This window comes from Aulonocara stuartgranti (assembly GCF_965226115.1).
Source record: "Aulonocara stuartgranti genome assembly, chromosome: 13".
NCBI lineage: Eukaryota > Metazoa > Chordata > Actinopteri > Cichliformes > Cichlidae > Aulonocara > Aulonocara stuartgranti.
Genome location: NC_138949.1, coordinates 31,975,472 through 31,992,465, shown reverse-complemented (window position 1 = coordinate 31,992,465; position 16,994 = coordinate 31,975,472). Strand labels below are relative to the sequence as shown.

General features: G+C 38.1%; 1 protein-coding gene across 1 annotated transcript; it reads right to left on the bottom strand.

Moving 5' to 3' along the window:
• Positions 1-4,518: 4,518 nt before the first annotated feature.
• LOC309720232 (piggyBac transposable element-derived protein 4-like) lies at positions 4,519-5,421 on the bottom strand (the record flags this gene model as incomplete). Its single annotated transcript, XM_082556931.1, has 2 exons — positions 4,519-4,950; positions 5,053-5,421. 2 exons carry the CDS (start codon positions 5,419-5,421, stop codon positions 4,531-4,533), a joined length of 789 nt encoding a protein of 262 aa, XP_082413057.1. The 3' UTR covers positions 4,519-4,530.
• Between the last annotated feature and the right edge of the window lie 11,573 nt (positions 5,422-16,994).

The window sequence follows — 16,994 nt, the reverse complement described above, 5'->3', positions numbered from 1 at the left end:
TTCAAGCTGAGTATGATTAAAAGTTGTTGTTGTTTTTTCTTTTTAACTTAGACTGAAGTTTGTATTCCTATCTACTGATATTAATTCATTGTTATCTTAATATAGCTCAAGGTGGGGTGCATGCATACCCATATGGAAACGATATATATATATAAATCTTATAAAGTTTGTATCTGTCTTGTGTGAAACTTGTATGAAAAGCATACAAGAGTGAAAGCAGATATAAGATCCCTTGAAAAATGATATACATGAAACTTGTATATTTTGGATACTTACTAAAACACTATATGAAAGTAATGAGAAAGTGGCCACCTTCATGAGTGAATCATATAAGCCTTATATGATTCACTTTAATGAAGTAGGCCACATCTTAGGCAAGTTTTTTTCTATTTCTTTTCTATATGGGTATACTTGAGCTTGTATGTATACTTTTTACCCTGTGTGGATAAGAGAAAATCTAAAACTAGTGATGTGCGGATCGATCCTGAAATATCGATTCCTCCGATACCAGTCATTTATGTTCTAGAATCGATTCTCACATTAAAATATCGATATTTTAGTAATTTAGGGTAAATTTGTAGTTTATAATTAACAGGAACACAGTGGAAAGAAACTATAACATTCGGATTGTCTACATTCAAAGGAACTACTTCCTCTTCCGCCTTTCATAGTCATGTGCGAAATACGGCTGTCTGTCTCGCAGCCCCTTGGCGTGCGCACTCACAACAATGGCTGAGCGTAATTGGAGTAATGTGCGAACGTATTTTACCTCCATAAAAGCTGAAACGTGGTTTGCGATACATGTGGCAAAAACGTGAGGTGTTGTGGCCACACTCGGGAGATATTCAAAAGGGCTGCTGGGGGGATAAATACATTTTACAGTGTTTATTTATCGGATAAAATACGTTAAATGTCCGGAAACAGCGGGGTTGTCCAAATTCAGAGGCTGCTTCCACCTGAGGACCTGGCCTTCGCGGTCTAAAGAAAGCTGGGTAGTACGTCACGAGCTCCCTCGGTGGAGTGAAACGCTGCCATCTGCTCCTTGCTATCTAAAATATAACAGTGCACTGGCGTAAACTCTCGACCGTCTCACACTTCTGTTTAATCAGTTTTCTGTTTGACGTTTATTCAGCTGTGAAAACCCAGAGGAACCCTCCCGAGGGATTAATAAAGTTAAATTTAATTTGATCTAATATAATAACTTTAATTTCAGCCAAACTGATTTACAAATAAAACTGAAAACGCCAAACAATAACATTTTGAAGTTATCAAAGTGACTTATATATCATGTTTAACCCAAGTAGCGAAAGACCGCGGGGATTTGAAGACGATGCGTCGGTCGGCTCAGATATTTGAAGTTTACACAGCTACATTCTCACCTGAAAATATGTTAAAAGTTTTTTTGCGACCCAAAAAGAGAAATAAGAGTAATATTAAAACTAAGTTGCTGCCGACATTGTTGGAAACTGGAATTGGCTGGACCAGTCTGGGATATGGTTTTTCAATTTTGTTGTCCGGGTGGAAAATCGGGAGAAATTTGGGAGAATGGTGGCTCCGGGAGATTTTCTGGAGGGGCACTGAAATTTGGGATTCTCCCGGAAAAATCTAGAGGGTTGGCATGTATGGTTGTGGCAACATCACTAACCTTGTCAAACACCTCAGAGCAAATCATATCACAGAATATGACGAGTGTATGTTGAGGTGAACTGAAGAGGAGGACAGGGACAGGTGCTGCTAAGGCGAGACACGGAGTCCTTTAGTGCTGCAGGCAGGCAACGTGTTCACATAGCGCACAACTTCATTTTTTTTATTTCTATGTGATGAACTCTGCATTATTAAGTGATAAGAACAAGTAATCTGATGTCCTGTAATCATTATGACGCTATAATTTGAGATACAATAAATAAAATAAGTATTGGTATTGGATCAGTATCGTCGATACCACCCTGAATATTAATTGGTATCGGATCGGAAAGAAAATCAGTGGTATCGCACATCACTATCTAAAACTAAATTCAAACTTCTGCACCCAATTCTTCCCTTTTAAAGGCATTAAAATGTATACTGTAAAGTTAGAGAAATCATTAAAAGCCCCAAATTACAATATAATATTCATATTCATTATAAGAGCCTCTAAACTTCTCACCATATCTGTATGAAACTCCTGGCACCATTTTTGGTGATCCCAGCATCTGTTGACAAATTTGGGGCGGACGTCATAGTAATTTAACCTTAGTTATGGTTCATACTAGGTTTTGCAATATTATTTGACTATTTTACACATTTGACTTTCTTATATATTTCATTATTTTACTATCACTTACCACAATTTATAATTTTATCAAAACATTTCTTTCTTATAGCATTTTGTGAGGTGATTTTGGTCCAACTGTAATTATTACAAAAGGACATCTTAACTGTATAAACAACACACTGAACAACCGACAATGAAAAGAATAAAACTTCTGAACCTCTCAAGGCGCACCCTTGAAGGTTGATCAGGGTCTCGTCAGTTTACAGAACTTTTCTCTGAATGGCTGACACCCTTACCAAACACAGAGTAAGTTTACATTTCTTAAATCATACTTGCCCCTTTAAAAACCCTCTCATCCGCTCTCCACTCTGGATTCTTTAATAATTGAGATTTCAGTGGTGACTCTGTCTGATCTCAGTTGCCACTCACTCGCCTTCTCCATACTAGTGATGTGTTGATCGTGAACGAAACGGCTCTGGGTCTGCAGCCTTAAAGGCCGCATTTTAAGGCCGATTACATCACAGCGATGCGACGAAGGCTGTCCCAATTCAAAGGCTGCTCGAAATGCGGCCCTCAAATGCGTCCTTCATTTCCCTGAATTTTAAAGATGTGGTGGTGTAGACTTCATGGCCCAACATATCTCAGACTTCATAGCGCGGTGGTGGGTGTGGATAATTTTGCCGAAAAAAACGGTGAAAGCGGAGCGGCCAAAGAGTAAACTTTTAAAAGTAAGTACTGAATATTATGTCACTTATTTATGTGCAAATGTTTAATAATGAAGAACATTAAAACATTACTGTTGGCCACATGTCCGTAAAGTCATGTGACATTAGCGGTGTTTGCACTTTCAGCGTTAACTTGGTTTTAAAGACTTTACTTTAAAATATAAGACGTTCAATAGTTGACCTTAATCTTACAGAGAATGTGATGATTTAATGGATAATTAAAGTCAGTCACATATCCACAAACGCAACAAGCTCAGTGAATGCTGCTCTGTTTGCAGTCCTGAATATCACGTGATTTATCAAAACGTGATTTTACTTCAGCAGCACAGAAAGCGTCTGAAGGTGAGCTTAAAAAATGACTGCAGGCTTAGGCTACATTGTGGAACAGATGCTACCGCTGCGTACTGTAGAGTGTCTGTCTTTTAAAAAATGTATCTATTATTTAAAGCAGCGGTCCCCAACCTTTTTCGCGCCACGGACCGGTTCATGCCCGACAATATTTTCACAGACCGGCCTTTAAGGTGTTGCGGATAAATACAACAAAATAAAACTAGTACCGGTACCGTAAAAAAGAAGATTTATTCATAACACACATGAAAAGACCCAGGAAAACCGAGTTAACGATAAAAACGATAACAAAATCACGCTCAGAACCGATAAAAACCCTGAAAACTATACATTTCATACCTGAGCCTCAACTCTCACGGCCCGGTACCAAACGACTACATAAGTAAATACTTATGTAGTAATTAAGTTACTTTTTTGACACAGTAATTAGTATTTTAAATACAATATTGACTAAGTAATTAGTAATTAATTACTTTTTTAAAGCAACTTACCCAACACTGGTTATGTGTTTGTATACTTTGTGCCCAATTTGACCCAAATAGTAGAAGTCAGCCTGTTTAAGGCTCTGATATCTATTCTGTATGACTTAACTTGGAGCGCCTTAGAAAACGACTCCCTTTCGACGCCCTAGAGCCAAATATCGACCACGCCATAAAAAGTGCTATAAAAATATCATATATTAATATTTTTTTCCACTTTAAATTAGCCAATCTTTTAGACCTACTTCTCCTTGAAATATTCATATAAAGTTTTAATTACATTTCGCGGATTTTAACCCTTTATATCCCGGTTTTGTCACATGAGCGCACGGCTTTTTTTGGCGAAAAAAACGAAAAAATTTAATATTTTCCATAAAATACATTTGAAAGTTATATTTTATTGTAATTATAATTAGGCCTTTGGATGGTCCAAAGATTACCACTGACATTCATTTTGATCGGCCGTTAGTTTTTCTGCAGGAGAACGGTTTTTCACTCTTGCCCTGTTAAATGCATATTACCTTGTTGCCTTCTAATAAAATAAAAAGCATTATGTAAATAAAAATTCAAGATCAGTTTGAACCAAATAAACATTTATTTTTTCAACGATGAACAAGAACATGTATATTGTTGTTGGGAATGGGGAAATGTATGAGAGAGAAAGAGAGAGCTAGTGAGAGGGTGGGGGGGGGGCTGTGTGTGGCCGGGGGGGTAAATGTCTTGCTCAGGTAGAGCAGTTGCTGCAGACAAATTTGCTGTGGGCTCGGCAGGTGAACTTTCCACATTTGCTGCAGGTGTTTCCGACTCGCCTCCTTTTCTCAAAACAGACCTCACAGGACTTCCTGCCCTTGGGATCTGTCACTCCAGAGGGGCCTGCAGCAGCACCATCCTGCGCATCTCTGACTAATTCAGCAGCGGCTGATGAGCGGGGAAGGCGCTCTCTTTTTGACAAATGAGGCTTGATCAGGCTTTCTCCCACCTCTTCTATGAACAGCCTCCTCCTGTGTGACTTCTGCTGATGCCAGGCCTGATCTACGGAGGTCCACAGCACGAAGGCGTTGTAGAGGGAGACGTCTATGACGTTATGAAAGAGGGCCATTGGCCATCGATTGATCCGTCTCCTGCAGGAGTAGGTGCCGACAACCTAACAAAACAACAACAACATAAAACCTCTGTATATTTTACACAAGAATATATGAGCAAAAATGAATAAAGGTGTGCGTAACTGATGCGTAATGACACCCACCTTATCAAGGTTGTCGACACCTCCTTTGCATCGATTGTAGTCGTCAATGATCACCGGCTTTTTTCTTTGTCCATTGCTGACCTCCGGCCTGCGATGTTTGGTGCTCAACAAAAGCACATTTCTGCCCCGTCGAGGAATGTAGGACACTAGGGTGTGTTTCAATGAAAAGGCAAAGGTGGAGGCATAGACAGCTCTCCCTCTCGTCTGGCGCAAAACGGGTGGAATTTCTGTTTTGTTCCGGCGAATTGTGCCGACCAGAGCCATTTTATTCTTGAGGAGTTCCTCTGCCAGTTCAAATGAGGTAAAAAAGTTGTCGCATGTCACGACGTGTCCCTGGAGCCCGTCCGTCATCTGCAGGACGACCCTCATCCCCTGATTTACTTCGGCTGGTTCGCCCACTGCTCTCCCGGTGTAAACCTGCAGCCGCCAGGCGTAAGATGTCTTGACGTCGCAGGCTGCCCAGATCTTTATGCCGTATTTAGCAGGCTTTTTGGGGATGTACTGGCGGAAACCGCACCTTAAGGTCCCGGTCTGGACTAAACAACATCGGCAGGCGGTGTGCCCACATGTCCCATACCTGCCGAAAGGGAGCCAATTTGTCGGTACGGCGTCCAGGTCGGGAGAGCTTGTCGTCAAATCTGAGGGCCCTGCAAATGTGCGAAAATCTTTTCTGGGACATCGCGTCCCGGAACATCCTCCTTCCCGTTTTCTCACTCCAAAGGCTTTTGATTGACTTGTGTTTTGACCGGTATACATCGGCCAAAATGAGCAGCCCCACATAAGCCAGCATTTCGTCGCTGTCCAAATCGCTCCATTCTGAGATTGCCCATCTGCCATGAAGGTTTGTCATTGAAACGATATGCTGTATAATCTCATCGGTTAGGAACAACCTGAAGCTGGAGAGTGGGTCTGAAATTCGGGCGACGGCTTAGTGGGTTGGTCCCGGAATAAGCCCCGTGGGTGCTGCGACGTAGCGCAGCGTCTCGGTGTTTGTCGGGGACCATTTCTCTCCATTTTTGGCAGTCCACGCCACTGCTTCCTCGTGCGTCTCCCCCTCGTTCTCATCTCCAGTAGAAAAATCAGAAGATGACTCCTGCTGATCGGTGTGGAGAGACGACGACTCCGTGTCATCCCCGGAATCAGAGTCACTCTGGGCGGGTGAAGAGGAAAGATCCTCGCTGTCGGAGCGCATCAGAATGTCCACTACTTCCTCGGTCCTGTAATACCGTGCCATCGTGAAAATGCCTACTCCCGCGCTACGGCTTATTCTTATAACCTCTGCTGCAGTGCACCTGCATAAACAAGCTAAGCTTGAAGACAAAATAAAGTCTAATTTGTTTTTTGTTCTTGTTTTCATGTTAGATTTGTTTGCATTGCGGGGTGGACTTCAAAGAGGGAAGGCTTCTGATTTTAGACATAAACATACTTTTATCTAAAGTTAGAAGCAGACACAGACAGATCTTTTTCTCTTCTTTTAGGCAAAAGGACCTTTATTTTTTTGTAAATATAAAGGTCATTGATAGTGACACAGAACACCATTCTTTTTTCACTTTCTAAAGCAGAAAGAGACGCTCAAAATCTGACTTTTTTTGGCTGGAGTTCGTTCAGTGGTGAAATATGAAACAAGAGCGCCACCTGGTGGACAAATAAAAAAAATTACAATTCTAAGGCCCCTACTTCAAAGACTGAGTGAAAGTGGAAAGATGACATTTAATTTGATGGTAATGATTGGGCAGTGAAAAATAGCGTTTATAATGGGTTTCAATGGGGCGTTTTTTGGCTCTAGCATCTCAAGTGGATGGAAGTTTGTAGCTTAGCCACTTTAAGCTAATCTAATGAACTCAGACTGGAATTCTAAAGTTAAAAAAAAATGTGTGGAAAGTTTGGCTATATTCTATTCAACACAGTGAAAATGGCTTGAAATTAAAAAACGCTGTGGATGAAAAATGGCTCCAGGTAGCCCAGAGGGGTTTAACCCTTGTGCTCCCCTTCGGGCCAGCTCCAGACCCCGGGGGTCCCAGAGTACTCCTGGGTCGCATTTCACAGGCCGCGCATCAGGGTTGGCTCCCGCACCCCGTACACCCACGTTTCCCTCCCTGAATGCCACTCCCGTTTCAATTTTTTTCCTAGTTTCAGGCAGGCTCTATCACGTTCGTCCATGGGAGGCCGCTCTTAATTTGTTGGCATTCTTACATTTGGCTCAATGCTTACATATATGTGTAAAAAGAAAATGTACGAGCTGTGATAACTGTTTCTGATAGAATGAAGAGTAGACTGATATATTAAATATTCCTTTATTGGGTGAGAAAATCATACTGCTACAGGTAGCAGCACTTCCAGATTTGTATCATAGTTTTAATACAGCACGTGCATTTCAGTAAGAGCTCATATATTTCCGTATCGCAATTTACAGTTCTTATCAGTTTGTCCTTGTAAAGTCCACAACAAGCATGACACAGGAAATAAACACCCGATAGATATTATCTCAGTAAATGAAGTTGGTGTTCAGCCTCTGAGAGGGGACAGTCAGCGGGGGTTATGCAAGTTGTGTGTGTTAGCTGAACAAGAGCTTGACCTCTTGCAAGGCAAGCGGGTCTGTCACACCCTTTACTGAGATACTGGGCTGGGCAGACATCTCCGAAATCATCAAAGATTTTGGCAAATAGGCTCTATCTTGGCAAACTGACCGGATATCTAACATGAAACCACAAATATCCAAAGTGTATTTGGTGACACACAAACGGGGCTTTTCATAATGTATAGTTTAGTTTAGTTAGTTTCCACATGTCCGTTGTTGTGTTGGGAAAATGCTCACCGAAAGCATAGCCACATGAAAATGTTAATTAAGTATTCAATAGCGCATTTAAGTAATTTGTTTAATTTTAGCACGCCTGGCCCTCCATACTCACTGAGACTCACACTAAGACATGTAAATTTCCAACTGCAACTCGGGATAAACAGACATTGAGACATGACAGAAAGGGTAGAAAAAGGGACGAAACACAGAGAGACACTAACAAAAACTGAGTTCAAGATTAACTCATGTGGAAAATACACAACTAGAACACAAGTTATCTCAAATTTCCAAAGAAAAAGAACAAATAACGCGTCCATAACAAACTCAAAAACTGTTTTGAAGATACAGGACCATGACAAAAAGCCACGATGTTCAACTTCAAATTCAAATTCAATAGAAGCTTCAGTTCTCACGATTACATATATAAAATGTTTAGTATTATAAAGCAGTAAGAAAACAATGGATGTCTTTCAGCACCTGGCTTTACTAAGCACATGTGGGCATAACCCTTTGTAAAATACCACATGGACCTTATCCCGCAAGCTCACAGCAATGATATCTGTGATGGTGTCTGTGCAAGAAAAAAACCCACTTAATTTTGTATGAAACACAATCTAACTACAGGGGACGTCTGATCTTTATTTCTAATGTTACTTGTGTCTTTGGGAATTCTAATCCTCAACTCTCTCTTGATTTTAACCACATAACAGAGTCAACAAAGAAACTTTAAGAGTTATTGGGACTGGGGCCCACTGCATTAACATTGTTATTTTTTCAATACCTAATTTATGGAAATATGCCTACTTTTTCCCCTAATACAATAGGTACCAAAGACAGCATGTCTAACAGGAAGCATTTTGAAATGGAAAACTAAAAACACATTTACAAGAGACAGTTTGTTCATTGATTATTGATTTTGGTTTTTATTAGTTAACCCTATGTATTTGGATTAATTGGATCAAACCGGCAATATTAATAAAAGGCAAAAAACAAAACATAAAAGAAAAAAAAGAAACAAAGACAAACGAAACAAAAAAACAGAAACAAAGACAAATAAAACTAAAAACAGAAAAAAATTGAAACAAAAAAGAGAAACAAAGACAAAACAAAAAAGAAAAAACAAAACCCAACAATCAAATGATCCCCTGTGAGCAAGCACTTGGGGAGGAAAAACTCCCCTTTAGCAGGAAGAAACCTCCGGCAGAACCAGGCTCCTCTTGGGGCAGCCATCCGCCAGGACTGGTTGGGTTTTGTTTAACTGTAATTAGTGTGAATGCTTGAAAAGCATTCACAGTATTGTTCTTCTAATCTTTATTATTGTGTGGATGCTTTAAGCATCCACACTATTGAGTTCCTGTTTCTCTTTATTCTTTATTGTGTGGATGCTTTAAGCATCCACACTATTGAGTTCCTGTTTCTCTTTATTCTTTATTATTATTATTCTTAGGACTTCCGTACACTTTTCGCCGTAGAACTACTTCCACAATTTTCAGCCGATTTTCACCGTTCAAATTTTAAACTATTCAGCTATTTTTGCTCTTTCCGGCTATGACTTTTGCTATTTTTAACTATTATACTTTTTAAACTATTCCACTTTTTTCCTTTAATTTGTCCCATTGAAATGAATGGGAAACTTCTGCAATTCTGCTAAAATTTGCTTGTTTTTGAAACTTAACTACTTCCTCATACTTTCACCTAGAACAACCATTCAAATTTTAAAATGTTCACAAATTATTGGGCTATTCAGGTATGATTCAGCTTTTTCAAATCTTTTACTGTTTTACTTTTATGCCTCTTAAAGTTTTGAGTTGCAAAATTGTGATTTTTCACAAAATACATGCGTTGTTATGGTTGCTATGCTCTTGGCTTCCAGTGTGCCACTGAAGCTTTTGCAGTCTTCTCTTCATGTCCGAACAACTGTTTGCTACTTGCTCAATTTTCACTCAACTTCCACAAATTATACATCAAAACGTAGGTATTTTTTCTGGCTTTCAGAAAATGTCACTATCATTGTTGTGGTATTCATAGAACTTTCGCAAATCTCCTCAGACTAACACAAGGTCAGAAAACTCTCCATATAAAGTCAATGGAGAGTTTGTTCAAAATCACCGCTGCATTTCTGTAATGAGAGGCATATTCGAATCGTCATATCTCCTTAACGAAGCAAAGTTAAGACATGAGGCTTGTCCCGGCATATCTTCAGACACTCCTGACGCTCACAATTCAAGAATTTCTTTCTCAACTATTACCGTTCTGAAATGAGTTGGACTTGTTTGAGGGTAGGAAATTCGTCCTTCGCTCAGATTTCTTCAGATTTCAAAGTCTGGAAATGAACCACTTTTTTCTCTCGTCATAACTTTTTGTTGGATTTCCACAGAGACCTGAAAATTTCCATGATTGTTCACCAAAGCCTGCTGTCTCTTACGGTGAAAGAATGATATTGATACTCCAAACAGATTTCAAGTTACAAAGCGTTGTTTGAGGGCAAGTCAAGGCAGTTTTTGCTTCGCTCTACTCAGTTATGGTGCATTAGAAGTCAAATATCTTTAATAATTCATATTTTAATGATAAATTGTAAACACTGGAAGATTCCCCCATGTCTTCTGAACAAAACGGTGTAAGAATGACCGTTCTAGCCCCTACGGTTAGGAAATTATGGTCATTTGTTTGAGGGGAGTCGTCACTATGAGAAATAGACTGCAATAATCCTGTGCCTCTCTCTGCTGCGTGTGTAAAAAGATGCACCTTTTTTGGCGGGAAAACGTAAACAGCCACGCTGATTGGTGGATTTAAATTCGGCGGCTCTCTCCCTCTGTGTCTGTGTGTCTGTGTGTCTGTCTGTGTGTGTGTGTGTGTGTGTGTGTGTGTGTGTGTGTGTGTGTGTGTGTGTGTGTGTTTAGTGGGAGAGAGAGAACCCTACCCTTATTTGGCAGCATGTCATTGTAGGATTTAAATTGAATATAGTTAGACTGATTGACTGGATTAGAGCCTGTGTTTGTGTGTCCCTCTCTGCATTTCTGTTTCAATATGCCTCCATATTTGTAATTTTGTAAGTTATTGCTATTCTGCTAAATCATAGTATTTCTGGTACTTTTCGGTACTTGTGCTAAATACAGTATTTCTACTAAATTATAGTATTTCTGCTTTATTATACTATTTGTGCTAAAACATAGTATTTCTACTAAATGTAGTATTTCTGCTTTTTATACTATTTGTGCTAAATTATAATATTTCTGCTTTTTATACTATTTGTGCTAAATTATAATATTTCTGCTTTTTATACTATTTGTGCTTAATATAGTATTTCTACTAAATGTAGTATTTATGCTTAATCATACTATTTCTGCTTTTTATACTATTTGTGCCTAACATAGTATTTCTGCTAAATTATAGTATTTCTGCTTTTTATACTATTTGTTCTAAATTATACTATTCCTGCTTTTTATAGGATTTGTGCTTAATATAGTATTTCTGCTAAATTATAGTATTTCTGCTTTTTATAGTATTTGTGCTAAAACATAGTATTTCTACTAAATGTAGTATTTATGCTTAATCATAGTATTTCTATATATTTCTGCCAGGTCCCCAGGCAGCCAATCCTCTGTGAGGACTTAGACATTCAAATTTTCAAATCAGGGCCTGCACGGTTTCCCAGCCAATCATATATGTGGCCTCAGGCATACAAATTTGCATATTGGGGGAATTCGTGGCTTCTAAGTCAACAAGTCATCCATGTCGTATATCTCTAAAAATTCACATTTTAATGATAAATTGTCAACACTGGAAGATTCCCCCATCTCTTCTGAACAAAACGGTGTAAGAATGACCGCTCTAGCCCCTACGGTTAGGAAATTATGGTCATTTGTTTGAGGGGAGTCCTCACTATGAGAAATAGGCTGCAATAATCCTGTGCCTCTCTCTGCTGCGTGTGTAAAAAGATGCACCTGTTTTGGCGGGAAAAAGTACACAGGCTCTCTGATTGGTGGATTCAAATTCAGCAGCTTCCAGGCTGACCTAGAAACTTACTTCTCTCTCCCTGTGCATTTTTTTGCTGATTTTTTCATTTAACAAGTATATTTGAGGGACCCTCAGCATGTTCAGCATTTTTTCAGCTGTCCATTTTGCTTTTCCAATTTTTCTGTTTAACTTATTACTATTGTGCTAAATAATACTATTTCTGCTATTTTATAAGATTTGTGCCTAATATAGTATTTCTGCTAAATTACAATATTTCTGCTTTTTATACTATTTGTGCTAAAACATAGTATTTCTACTAAATGTAGTATTTATGCTTAATCATACTATTTCTGCTTTTTATGGGATTTGTGCCTAATATAGTATTTCTGCTTTTTATAGGATTTTTGCTCAAACATAGTATTTCTACTAAATGTAGTGTTTATGCTTAATCATCCTATTTCTGCTTTTTATAGGATTTGTGCTTAATATAGTATTTCTGCTAAATTATAGTATTTCTGCTTTTTATAATATTTGTGCTAAAACATAGTATTTCTACTAAATGTAGTATTTATGCTTAATCATAGTATTTCTATATATTTCTGCCAGGTCCCCAGGCAGCCAATCCTCTGTGAGGACTGAGAAATTCAAATTTTCAAATCAGGGCCTGCACGGCTTCCCAGCCAATCATATATGTGTCCTGAGGCATTCAAATTTGCATATTGGGGCCTTCATGGCTTCTAAGCCAGCCAATCATATCTGAGGGCTGAGGAATTCAAATCCACAAATCAGGGCCTGCACGGCTTCCCAGCCAGCCAATCATATATGTGGTCTCAGGCATTCATATTTGCATATTGGGGAATTCGTGGCTTCTAAGTCAACAAGTCATCCATGTCATATATCTCTAAAAATTCACATTTTAATGATAAATTGTTAACACTGGAAGATTCCCCCATATCTTCTGAACAAAACAGTGTAAGAATGACCGCTCTAGCCCCTACGGTTAGGAAATTATGGTCATTTGTTTGAGGGGAGTCCTCACTATGAGAAATAGACTGCAATAATCCTGTGCCTCTCTGTGCTGCTGCGTGTGTAAAAAGATGCACCTGTTTTGGCGGGAAAACATAAACAGCCACTCTGATTGGTGGATTTAAATTCGGCAGCTCTCTCCCTCTGTGTGTGTGTGTGTGTGTGTTTAGTGGGAGAGAGAGGACCCTGCCCTTATTTGGCAGCATGTCATTGTAGGATTTAAATTGAATATAGTTAGACTGGTTGACTGGATTAGAGCCTGTGTTTGTGTGTCCCTCTGTGCATTTGTGTTTCAATATGCCTCCATATTTGTAATTTTGTAAGTTATTACTATTCTGCTAAATCATACTATTTCTGCTTTTCATAAGATTTGTGCCTAATATAGTATTTCTGCTAAATTATAGTATTTATTCTTTTTATAGGATTTGTGCCTAACATAGTATTTCTGCTAAATTATAGTATTTCTGCTTTTTATACTATTTGTGCCTAATATAGTATTTCTGCTTTTTATAAGATTTGTGCCTAATATAGTATTTCTGCTTTTTATAGGATTTGTACCTAATATAGTATTTCTGCTAAATTATAGTATTTCTGCTTTTTATAGTATTTGTGCTAAAACATAGTATTTCTACTAAATGTAGTATTTATGCTTAATCATAGTATTTCTATATATTTCTGCCAGGTCCCCAGGCAGCCAATCCTCTCTGAGGACTGAGAAATTCAAATTTTCAAATCAGGGCCTGCACGGCTTCCCAGCCAATCATATATGTGTCCTGAGGCATTCAAATTTGCATATTGGGGCCTTCATGGCTTCTAAGCCAGCCAATCATATCTGAGGGCTGAGGAATTCAAATCCACAAATCAGGGCCTGCACGGCTTCCCAGCCAGCCAATCATATATGTGGTCTCAGGCATTCATATTTGCATATTGGGGAATTCGTGGCTTCTAAGTCAACAAGTCATCCATGTCATATATCTCTAAAAATTCACATTTTAATGATAAATTGTTAACACTGGAAGATTCCCCCATCTCTTCTGAACAAAACGGTGTAAGAATGACCACTCTAGCCCCTACGGTTAGGAAATTATGGTCATTTGTTTGAGGGGAGTCCTCACTATGAGAAATAGGCTGCAATAATCCTGTGCCTCTCTGTGCTGCGTGTGTAAAAAGATGCACCTGTTTTGGCGGGAAAACGTAAACAGCCACTCTGATTGGTGGATTTAAATTCGGCAGCTCTCTCCCTCTGTGTCTGTCTGTGTGTGTGTGTGTGTGTTTAGTGGGAGAGAGAGGACCCTGCCCTTATTTGGCAGCATGTCATTATAGGATTTAAATTGAATATAGTTAGACTGGTTGACTGAATTGGATCTTGTTTTGGCGGGAAAACGTAAACAGCCACTCTGATTGGTGGATTTAAATTCGGCAGCTCTCTCCCTCTGTGTGTGTGTGTGTGTGTGTGTGTGTGTGTGTGTGTGTGTGTGTGTGTTTAGTGGGAGAGAGAGGACCCTGCCCTTATTTGGCAGCATGTCATTATAGGATTTAAATTGAATATAGTTAGACTGGTTGACTGAATTGGATCTTGTGTGTGTGTGTCTCTCTGTGCATGTGTGTTTCCTCATGTGTACATATTTGTAATTGTGTGGCTGTCATAAATTTTTTTTCAGATTTTTGTCATTTAACAAGTATATTTTAGGGACCCTCAGCATGTTCAGCATTTTTTCAGCTGTCCATTTTGCTTTTCCAATTTTTCTGTTTAACTTATTACTATTGTGCTAAATCATACTATTTCTGCTTTTATAGGATTTGTGCTTAATATAGTATTTCTGCTTTTTATAAGATTTGTGCTTAATATAGTATTTCTGCTAAATCTAGTATTTATGCTTAATCATATTATTTCTGCTTTTCATAGGATTTGTGCTTAATATAGTATTTCTGCTAAATTTAGTATTTCTGCTTTTTATAGGATTTGTGCTAAAACATAGTATTTCTGCTAAATTATAGTATTTCTGCCAAATTATAATATTTGTGCTAAAACATAGTCTTAATTTAAAATTACAATATTCATAGTTCATCACAGTGTCTCTGGTAAATCACAATATTTCTGCTCTGTTGTACTATTTTTCTAAATCATAGTGTTTCTGTAATGTTTAAGTATTTTTGGCTAAATATATTCTTTCTGTTATCTTATACTATTTCTCCTAAATTCTTGTATTTTTGAGAAGTTATCATGTTTCTGGTAAGTTACAATATTTCTGCTAAATTCTGCTATGCTATTGTATTTCTGCCAAGTATTATGTTTCCTCTAAGATATTGCAGTTCTGCTAAGTTATTCCATTTTAGCAAACTTCTTTTGCTTCTGCAAAGTTTTTACAATTTCTGCAACTTTTCAGCTTTTTCAGCTACTTTTTGCATACAGCTTCAGCTTTAAGCATCCACACTGCATTTTCGCAGGAAATGCAAATTTTTCTAGTTATTATTATTATTCTTCAAATTGCTTCCGTACACTTTTCGCCGTAGAACTACTTCCACAATTTTCAGCCGATTTTCACCGTTCAAATTTTAAACTATTCTGCTATTTTTGCTCTTTCCGGCTATGACTTTTGCTATTTTTTTGCTATTATACTTTTTAAAATATTAAGCTTTTTTCCTTTAATTTGTCCCATTGAAATGAATGGGAAACTTCAGCAATTCTGCTAAAATTTGCTTGTTTTTGAAACTTAACTACTTCCTCATACTTTCACCTAGAACAACCATTCAAATTTTAAAATGTTCACAAATTATTGGGCTATTCAGGTATGATTCAGCTTTTTCAAATCTTTTACTGTTTTACTTTTATGCCTCTTAAAGTTTTGAGTTGCAAAATTGTGATTTTTCACAAAATACATGCGTTGTTATGGTTGCTATGCTCTTGGCTTCCAGTGTGCCACTGAAGGTTTTGCAATTTTCACTTCATGTCCGAACAACTGTTTGCTACTTGCTCAATTTTCACTCAACTTCCACAAATTATACATCAAAACGTAGGTATTTTTTCTGGCTTTCAGAAAATGTCACTATCATTGTTGTGGTATTCATAGAACTTTCGCAAATCTCCTCAGACTAACACAAGGTCAGAAAACTCTCCATATAAAGTCAATGGAGAGTTTGTTCAAAATCACCGCTGCATTTCTGTAATGAGAGGCATATTCGAATCGTCATATCTCCTTAACGAAGCAAAGTTAAGACATGAGGCTTGTCCCGGTATATCTTCAGACACTCGTGACGCTCACAATTCAAGAATTATTTTCTCACCTATTACCGTTCTGAAATGAGTTGGACTTGTTTGAGGGTAGGAAATTTGTCCTTCGCTCAGATTTCTTCAGATTTCAAACTGTGGAAATGAACCACTTTTTTCTCTCGTCATAACTTTTTGTTGGATTTCCACAGAGACCTGAAAATTTCCATGATTGTTCACCAAACCCTGCTGTCTCTTACGGTGAAAGAATGATATCGATACTCCAAATAGATTTAGAGTTAGAAAGCGTTGTTTGAGGGCAAGTCAAGGCAGTTTTTGCTTCGCTCTACTCAGTTATGGTGCATTAGAAGTCAAATATCTTTAATAATTCATATTTTAATGATAAATTGTAAACACTGGAAGATTCCCCCATCTCTTCTGAACAAAACGGTGTAAGAATGACCGCTCTAGCCCCTACGGTTAGGAAATTATGGTCATTTGTTTGAGGGGAGTCCTCACTATGAGAAATAGGCTGCAATAATCCTGTGCCTCTCTGTGCTGCGTGTGTAAAAAGAGGCACATGTTTTGGCGGGAAAAAGTACACAGGCTCTCTGATTGGTGGATTCAAATTCAGCAGCTCCCAGGCTGACCTAGAAACTTACTTCTCTCTCCCTGTGCATTTTTTTGCTGATTTTTTCATTTAACAAGTATATTTGAGGGACCCTCAGCATGTTCAGCATTTTTTCAGCTGTCCATTTTGCTTTTCCAATTTTTCTGTTTAACTTATTACTATTGTGCTAAATAATACTATTTCTGCTATTTTATAAGATTTGTGCCTAATATAGTATTTCTGCTAAATTACAATATTTCTGCTTTTTATACTATTTGTGCTAAAACATAGTATTTCTACTAAATGTAGTATTTATGCTTAATCATACTATTTCTGCTTTTTAT